The 10,245-nt window shown below is 34.9% G+C and overlaps 2 protein-coding genes across 2 annotated transcripts in view; one reads left to right on the top strand and one right to left on the bottom strand.

Moving 5' to 3' along the window:
- The window catches only part of HELRODRAFT_178239 (hypothetical protein), a gene marked incomplete at both ends in the record, with an annotated part of 7,104 nt that extends 6,290 nt beyond the window's left edge, over positions 1-814 (top strand). The window contains one exon of the mRNA XM_009026350.1: positions 1-814. This exon is cut by the window's left edge and continues 976 nt beyond it. Within this exon, the coding sequence (XP_009024598.1) occupies positions 1-814 (814 nt within the window).
- A 3,997-nt stretch (positions 815-4,811) lies between these two features.
- HELRODRAFT_178238 (hypothetical protein) lies at positions 4,812-7,706 on the bottom strand (the record flags this gene model as incomplete). The annotated part of the gene is made up of 4 exons (XM_009026349.1): positions 4,812-5,170; positions 5,384-5,559; positions 5,959-6,053; positions 6,183-7,706. The coding sequence occupies 4 exons, from the start codon at positions 7,704-7,706 to the stop codon at positions 4,812-4,814; spliced, it is 2,154 nt and encodes a 717-aa protein (XP_009024597.1).
- Positions 7,707-10,245: the final 2,539 nt, after the last annotated feature.

Genomic DNA, 10,245 nt, shown 5'->3' with positions numbered 1-10,245 from the left:
ACAAGAACAACCGCAACAACAACGACCACAAAAACGTCTGCTACCAGATACAAAAGTTTCAAAAAGTTTCCTGAAGGCGGGCAAGAAGAAAAAGTTTAGCAAGAGCCGCTCCAATACAGACAGCACTGACCCCAACAGCAGCCGGAACAACGATGGGGACGACGAAGATGGTGGTGGTAACGATACTGCCGGTGATGATGATGATCATTATAATCACGTGATCTACGGCGACGGTGGTAGTAATGATGATGATGTTAGTAATCAACAGCGACCGCCAGAAGAACAGCCCAGCAAAGTTGATGACGTCACGATTGATGTCGTCGTTGGTGATGATGATGATGACGATGACCTCAACAACAACAACAACAACAACAACAACAACAACAACATGGCTCCATCTTATTGTTACGACAACAATCCCGACTACTACACCGTCCACCACTCCGACAACACCAACCTCAACAGCCACCCCAAAAGCCACCGCAACATCCACAACCACAACTTCTTCTCAAGTCCTGACGGATATAACGTCAGTAGCGACCGCTGCAGAAGCGTCAACAGAAACCTCTACTACAACAAAGACAACAACGACAAAGTTTACATCCGGTTAGGTGATAGCAGTAGTAACGAAGATGGCGTCAGCAGTCGCGATGACATCGTCATCAGACCCACTTCCGGTTTGGCGGCAACTACCGCTTTGGCGCAAGACCGGGGTCGTGATGGTGGGGGTGATACTGAAGAAGGAAATTTGTTGAATGTCGCTGATGGTGACGATAATGATGATGATGGTGGAAAGAAAGTTTCCAAAAGATGATAGGGTGATGGAGTGATGAACGAATGAATGGATAGATATGTGAATGAATGAATCAGTGAACGGATTAATTGAACGAACGAATGAATAAAAAATTAATGGACAAACGAATGAGTGAATGAATTAATCAATTAGTTAATTAATTAATAATTGAATGAATATTTGAGTGAATGAATGAATGAATGAATGAAAGAATGAAAGAATTGAAGAGTGAATGAAGGAATTTGTTAGTAAGCAATGCATTTGAAGCACTTCAATCAATCAATCATAAGTGATCTCACTGGGCTAGGTTTTGCTGCTTATATGTACAGTCCTAATTCATCATTATCATCATCATCATTATTATTATTATTATTATTATTATTATTATTGTCATTTTTGATATGTTATTATGATTGTTGTTATTGATGCTATCAATATTATCTTATTGTATGTAATTTTTTCAGTTAGTTAATTAATTAAATTTGTTTGATTGATTGATTGATTAATTAATTAATTAGTATGTTAATTAATTAGTTAACTAGTTAAGGATTAGTTAAATTTTTATTAATTTTATTCAATTTGTTTTTATTTGCTTCATTTTAAATTGCGTAAAATAACTCATGGGCATAAATAAACAAATAATTAAAATAATTAATTAAATATAAATAAATAAAGATTTAAAATGTTGGTATGAATGATTGGATAAATAAGTTAATTAATAATTAAAAATATTCATATTCATATATATATATATATATATATATTACTGATGAAAATCACAGCATGTTCGGCGTTAGTTAACATCCAATTTAAATTTTCGATTTTTCTAACGGTTGATCGTAAATCATTTTCAAGTTTCTTTAGTTCAAAACAAAAATTTTTGTATATTTTATACATGATAGAACAGAAAAGCTTTTTTCGGTATTCCTGTACCATCTTCTGTGTACCGATGAAAGCTTTTCTGTTCTATCATGCATAAACCGAATTGTTGGCATTAATCAGTTTAAAGCTTCTATCTTTAATTTTCTTTTCTAGAGTTTTCTGGAAATTACCTTATCTGCATGATGAATTCGGATAGCAACAGTTTCATTAAATTTTCATGATGAACTTGGATAATTCTGTTTTCAACAACTTGAACAATTACCAGAAAATTCTATTAAGGAAAATTGAAAAGACAAACTTTAAATTGACTAATGCCAACAATTTGGTAGAATTCATACAATACTATAATATATAAATATAAACCGTCAGAAACTGGACAGATGACCACCCAGGGCGCCTTCCCAATATTTTTGGTAATGTCAGATTTCAGACCCAATAATTTTATGACCTTTAACCGCTCTTTTTCACAGCTGAGCTGAGGTCAGTAGCGGACCTAGAGAGGGATCGAAAGGTCCATGCCCTCCGTTGTGCGCAGTATTGCTATTAAAAAACTTTGTTCAAATTTCCCACCTCGTAAAAGTTCACTTCTCTTGGTTCTAGCGTATCAACTCTTTTACATTTCTTCGTCTGAGGCCTCCTCATGATGTGTGCGTGTTGATTTTTTTTTTATCACTATCATTCATTCGTTTATTTTTCTTCTATTCATTTATTCATTCATTCGGTCAGTCGTTCGCTTGTATTTCTTTTATCGATTAAAGCAATTTTTAAGTGTTTGAATGAATGAATGATTGAGTAAATGAATGAATGATTGAGTAAATGAATGAATGAGTGAATGAATAACTAATAACATAATAATAAATTAGCGGATAGTTGTATAAAGGAATTATCGAAAGAATGAAATTATAGATGAATGAATGTATGAACAAACATATAAATGAATAAACAATGGGCGAATGAGTAATTTTCATCCATATCTTTACATCTTTCTAACTAGATATTTGTAAATGTTTTAATATTCTTTAAACCAAATTTGAAAAATAGCATGTTTATCTGTCATTTCTGAAGCATACAAACATACGTGCGTAAAGCATACATACATACTTTTTTTACTTACATACATACGTGCATACATACATACATACATACATACATACATACATGCATACATACATACATACATACATACATACATACATACATACATACATACATACATACATTCATACATACATACATACATACATTCATACATACATACATACATACATTCATGCATACATTCATACATACACAGATACCGTCTTTTTTAGCTTTCTCATTATGATTTTCATAATTTAGCTTTAACTTGATTATAACAATAATGATAATAATAAAATAATATTATTTTGCAAATATTTTTATAAGAGATGCACCGAATATTGAATAGTGGCCGAAGTCAAAAATGTTCAAATAGCGATTAAAAAAAATTCATCTTTTAGAATGAAACACAAGTTAGTGAAAAAATAGAGTCGGCCATTCGTGTCCAGCCAACAATTTTTCATCGTGACAATAACATTCAACCTCTCGTCCGAACTGAAGCACTTCAGCGGCTGTCATGGCAAAAATCAATTTTCCATTAAAAATAACTAGCATTTATTGTCCTTGGATGAAGATCGCACTTCAGAAACGAGCGTCAGATTCCGCTGAAATATCGTCGCTGCGTTTTTGTCCTTTTTTTTACCAATATTAGAAAAGTTTCAATTGCGGTCGGTTGGACGAACGCTTTAATGATGATACATTTGCACGTCATAATTTTATCAAATCATTCAACTATTTCAATTTGTGTACAAAATTTATGTGTATAAACACACGCACACACACACACATATATATATATATATATATATATACATATATATAATATATATATATAACATGTTGACATGTTATAATAATACTTATGTTGCTAAAAAATACCTTAACCTACATTTGCATTACATTAGCATCATTAATTTACACCTTATTAAATAATTTTGCACACACACGCACACACAATCACGCACACAACATACACAGGTTTTACTTTTGCATATATTTAGCTTATTTTTGTATATATTAGATGGCGATAATTTTTAGATATTATTATTTTATTTTTGTAAGTTTTTTGTTTTGTTTCTCTTTCTTCAATCAATTACATTCAATTGTTAATCAAATTAATCAATTAATTAATTAATCAATTAATTGATTAATTAATGTTAATTAGAAATGAAAATAAAATTATGTCATTTGAAGAGTCTTCTATATCTTTTTTGTTTATACTGCTAGTAATAATACTTATGTTGCTAAAAAATACTACCACTACTACTACCACTACTACTACCACTACTACTACCACTACTTCTACTACTACTACAACTACTACCACTACTACTACTACTACTACTACTACCACTACTACTACCACTACTGGGTTTGAATGCACAGAGATCCCTGCCTCTCATATGCAAGTGCGTGATGCCCGGATTCGTACGTATTCAAATGCCCTCTGTCTGTCTGTCTGTCTGTCAGTCAGTCTGTCTGTCTGTCAGTCTGTCTGTCTGTCAGTGTTTACTGTTGATATCTTTGAGTGATACAAACTAGAGAATGACCTTTGGTATATAACAACAATAACAACAACGTTGAAATTCGCATTAATGATATCAGCGGTTTAATTTGTTATAATTGATGGCTCGTGCGATGGGGTGGGATGGATAGGGCATGTCCATGGGGAGGAATTATTTCTTGGAGTTTATGAAAATGGGAAGTTAAATTGAATAAACGTATTATGGCTTAAAGTTAATTTAATTGAAATTTATTAAAACCGATGATTATTTTAAATGAAAATTTTCGTTACGGATAGTAATTTCTTTACTGATTGGTCGGTTGGGCTCGTATCTCTTTGAGTGAATGATTGAGTGAGTTGACCAATAATGAAGTAATAAAGTTAATAAAATAATTAGTTAATTGATCAACTATTCATTTATTTTTTTAATCATTAGTCGTTCAATCAATCATTCGTTCATTGAATCAATCTAATAAATAATCAATCGATCGATCAACCAAACATTTACATACATGAGCAATTCATTCATTCATTCATTCAATCCATCCTCTAGTTTCAAACTTTAGTTTCAGTATAAATTCTTTGACACTTCATTTTTTGACTACCATCTCTCATCTGTATTCCTTCTTCCATTCTCTCACTCATTTCTCTTCCATCATCATCATCATCATTATAATCATCATCACCACCGTCGTGTTCGTTGTAATTTTTTGATGGCAACATGACGATGACGTCATCGAGGTCCCTGTCATTTGGTCTGGTAGGTGCGACGCTTGTTGTGGCATTATCGTTACTCCTGCTGTTGTTGTTGTTGTTGCTGTTTTTGTTAATGTTGTTGTTGTTTTTGTTGTTGTGGTTGTTGTTGTTTTTGTTGTTGTTGTTGTTGTTGTTGTTGCTATTCTTGAATTTCACTTCTAATCCATGGTTCCGGTAGGTTATGATTTTAATTTTTATTATCGTCCTCGAGGTTGATATAATTAAGTTTATTATTGTTATTATTGTTGTTATTATCATTATAATAAAATATGACGAATTATTATTATTCTTTTTATTATTGTTATTATTATTATTTCGTAAAAATTGATTAACATGTTCACAGTTGCGGACCCCAGCGGGACGGCACCCACTTGACCCGCTGCCCCTCTGAACTTCACGGAAACCGCATTCACTCGAACACTCCTGCTGACTTATACCGAAACTGTTTTCATTCGCATGTTTTTGAAACTTAACGGAACCGTATTTACTCGACAACCCCTGCAACCGACCGGGACCGCATCCACACACACATCCCTGAGACGTTCCTCTATTTTTAGCAGATAATAATTTTTCCTTTATTAGATGATTGACAGCTGCTCTCTGGTGGTCTCCGAAAAACCGATATGAATATTTATGAGGCGGGGGTGATGATGATGGTGGCAATAGTGGTGATGATGATGATGGTGATGATGACGATGGTGATGATGATGATAATAATGATAAAAATTGTGGTGAAGACGATGAGGACAAATATTTATGAAGTAGAGATGGCGGTGATGGTGGAAGAGGTGAAAACGATAACGAGGATGATGATGATTGTGAAGTTAATGATGATGATGATGATGATGACGACGATGATGATGACGACCCAGAATTTACAGATGTCGTCGTCTGCGCTCTTGCATCGTTGATGTGACGAGTGCTTCGGACTCTTCGATACACTGACGATGGTTTCATCGATTCGGCGAATATTTTGAACGCTCTGAGGCTCTTGACTTCGACGTCTTGAATGATGTTGGTAAGGAGGAAGAAGATGGCGTTCTGAGTTAAGGCGGGATTTTGACGATAGGGGTGATGATGGTGGTGGTGGTGGGGATGGTGGAGGTGGTGGTGGGTTAGTGATTTGGTTTCACTTGAAATTTTTTTCTGCCTATCATTACCGCTTATCACCTTATCATTGTTATCATCCTCATCCTCCTCATCATCATCATCCTCATCATCATCCTCCTCATCATCATCGTCAACATAATCTTCGTCATCATCATCATCGTCGTTCTCACAGTAATGGACCATTTCCGTTGGAGCGTGTTTCGAATAGTAATTGCTCGGTATCCGATTACTTTCGAATATTTTGAAGCCGTTTAATCTCACCGTTAGATGAGCGTCGTCATCATCATTTTCATCTTCATCATCATCTTCAAGGTTCATGCTATCAAAACCGTTATCATTGTTTTCATTGTTATCGCCGTTGAAGCAGGGCTGTACCGGTCGGTTTACCGAGTCTCGGCATTGTTTCTTGCCTTCTCTATCAAATAGTAACTTGCTCTCTAACATGAGTCGCTCGATCGATACGCCGGTTGGATACGGTTCCGTAAAATATCGATAGGCGAGGAACGACAGCAAAGTCGTTAAAAGAAGTTTCTGAAATAATTTCAATTCTTGCGATACCGATATCAATAGAATCGAATACCGTTTCAGCCTTTTAAGATTTGCAATATTAATCAAACTGGAGAACATTTTGCGAGGTTTCAACTTGAAATCAAAGCAACCGGCCCATCGGTATTTATTGCAACACTGCGATCGACTTTTGAAAGCATCTCTCAACTTGATGTTGGCGAGGTAAGAGTGGATTCGATTGTTTTTAAACGATCTTTCTGGCGGTGGGTTGTTCGGTGCGACGGTGCAGGGCTGGTCGTGTGTCAGTATCGGTATCGGTATCGATTGTCTCCTCCTCTCCCGATGTGGTCGATGCTGCTGCCGAGTATCCGATAGCTGAAATGTTTCAAAATCGAGTTCACTGTTTGACCGGTTGCAATAGCAGCCTTTGAAGTTCTCACTTATTCGGTCGTTCGAAACTGCTTCTCGTTTAGCGAAGTCGTTCAGTTTTTTGGGGAAGTTTTGAAAATTTTTTGATTTTATTACAAAATTATTAATATTATAATTATTCATAAAATTGATCAACGAAATTGTCGATCTATTTAGATTAAAATCGGTATTCGAATCGGTTACTCGGTAGGAAGGTTCTGATTCCAATGTGGGCGCCGAATTCAAATCCCAACTAAATTTGGATATCGAGCTATCGTTACAACCATCATCATCATCATCACTATTATTACTATTATTATTATTATTATTATTGTTGTTGTTGTTGCTTTTGTTGCTGTTGTTATTGTTGAACAAATTATTGTGAGGCTGGAGTAATTTGGAGACCTGCGATCTTCTGTTCAACTTTTCAGTAACCGTATCTATTCGATCGGCAGTGCTGGTCGAATGCAAGGGTTCTTTGCGAACATTTGGTGATGTTTTTCGGTATTTCAGTACGGTCCTCGTGCAGATGATGACGACGATGAAATGAAGGAGAGATAGTGATGAGTCGATGATGAGAGAGATGAAGAGGATGAAGAGGATGATGATGGCGATGAAGTGTGTGTTGCTAAGTAATGTATTCGGAGTCGGACGGAATGATTCGGTCATTCGTCGCGAGTTGAAGAATCGTTTCGAATGTGAGAATCGGTAAGTTAAACGGTGACGATGACGATGATGATGACGATGATGATGATAGACATTCAAATTTTTTTGATTCGCGGTAACAAATTTATTCGAGTTAAATTTCATTTTCATGCTCGACAGCGATGATAATGATAATGATGATGATGGTGATGGTGATGATGATGGTGACGATGTCCAAATTTTTTCTCTTCTCTCGCAAAAAAAAGATAGCTTTATTGCCTTCTCTGTTACCCAAAAAATATAATTTCGTAGTTTTATAACAGTAATAAAGGTAATAAATAATATAAATAACAATTATAATAACAATAATAATAACAATAATAACAATAATACAATTTATACAATATTTTTGCTAATATTAGAAGTAATAGTTGTGCTGATCAGGGCGAAAATGTTAACGTGGTTCGTTGTGGCCGTGCTTGGAGTTCTTTGAAGGTGCTGCTGGCCGGCTCAAAACATAGCAGTTATGTTTGTATGTGTGTTTTTATGTGCGTGCGTGTGCGTGTGCGTTTTTGTGGATGTGTGTGTCTGTGTGTTTGTGTTGCGTGTGTGTGTGTGTGTGTGTGTGTGTGTGCGCGTGTGTGTGTGTGTTTACACGTCTGCATTTTTGTATTAGTATTAATTAGTATTAGTATTAATAGAAAACTCCTAACTCTATTGTGACAATTAATAAATTACTTTTAAAAATAAATACGTTTTAATTGTTCTGGGAAGCAAATGAAATACATCCTATTGTATATTGTATCCGATACAATGCATCGTATCGTGTATTAAATGTTCCAATCTTATAATGAAGGCTGAATGCTGTATATATTTGTATATGTATGTATGTATGTTTGTATGTATGAATGTGTGTGTATGTTTGTATGTATGAATGTGTGTGTATGTTTGTATGTATGAATGTGTGTGTATGTTTGTATGTATGAATGTGTGTGTATGTATGAATGTGTGTGTATGTTTGTATGTATGAATGTGTGTGTATGTTTGTATGTATGCTATATATGCGTGTAAGTATGTGTGTGTGTGTGTGTGTGTGTGTGTGTGTGTGTGTGTGTGTGTGCGTTTGAATATATGAATTTGTTTATGTAATAAGTTTGAATAAAAAATAAAATTTCGTTTTTCATGTACACTTGCATGTTTTAAAGTTCGTTTTTGTATGCGTGTGCGTGTGCGTGTGTGTGTGTGTTTACACGTCTGTATTTTTGTATTGGTATTTGTATTAATAGAAAACTCATTGACTTTGCATTTGCAAGCAACAAATATAGAACAAGCAGACAAAAATAAAACCTCTCAAAAGGATGCCGAAGTATCTTTTAATTTTAAAAATCATTTTACAAAAGGAAATAGAGGAAAGAGGCATGAGTTAATATGGAAGAAAAATGAAAAAATCTTTTTAAGCAAACGTTTTGTTTTTTAAATACACACGAACACGCACGCACACAAATGCACACACCTTCAAAACACCCACCACCGAAACATGCCCAGACTCACATACAAATTGACATACACATGCACAAACACGCAGGAACGAACACATTCATGCAAATCACACGCACGCACACACACACACACACACACACACACACACGTACACTCACATTCAAAAACATGCGAGCACATCATTTACGAACTTACGCATAAATATACATCCATACGAACTTAAATACACACATACACACACAAACAAAGGTTTATTCACACACACACACACAACACACACACACATACACACACACACATACACACACACACACAGACAAACAGACATATTTTTGTAACCGGTGGTGCGTGCATGTCCTCATTTAATTTAAAGAATTATTTTATGTTTCGCTAATTTCAAGTATTTTGTTTTATTAATTTTATTTTTTTTAGTTTTTACTTTTATTCATTTTTATTTTGTTTCGTTGCGATGCTTGCTAATTATCGCATTACATAATCATTAATGGTAAACAAGTCAACAGCATTAATTATCTCGGAAGTCTGATTACCTCAGGCTGTAAATGTGATATGGATCTCAAAAGAAGGATAGCTACGGCGAAAGATGCATATTCTAGAATGAAAAACATCCTCACCAACAGTAAAATCAAAATATCAACAAAATCAAAACTGTTGGGGTCTTACATTTTTCCTGTGCCAACTTACGGCTCTGAGTCCCGGACAATTTCTAAAGAAATGCGAAAAAATGATTATCGCCGCTGAGATGTGGTTTTTGAGAAGAATTATGAAAGTTAGTTAGACCTTTCATACTTCGAATGAAGATGTATTAAAACAGTCCGGTCATGAAAGAGGAAATTACTACGGATAATCCGACGGGGGCAGTTAAAGTTTTTTGGTTACATTAAAGAATGAAAATTCTAACAACTACTGGAAAGATTGCAGGGAAAAGAGATCGCGGTCAACAGCGAATAACATTCGTGAAGTCCTTGTGTCACTTGTTCAATGTCACCACATTTCTACTACTACAAAGTGTTAAAGATCGGGTTTTGTGGAGGTCGATGGTCGC

This window comes from Helobdella robusta (genome assembly GCF_000326865.2).
Source record: "Helobdella robusta unplaced genomic scaffold HELROscaffold_46, whole genome shotgun sequence".
Taxonomy (NCBI): domain Eukaryota; kingdom Metazoa; phylum Annelida; class Clitellata; order Rhynchobdellida; family Glossiphoniidae; genus Helobdella; species Helobdella robusta.
This window is presented reverse-complemented; position numbering and strand designations above follow the sequence as displayed.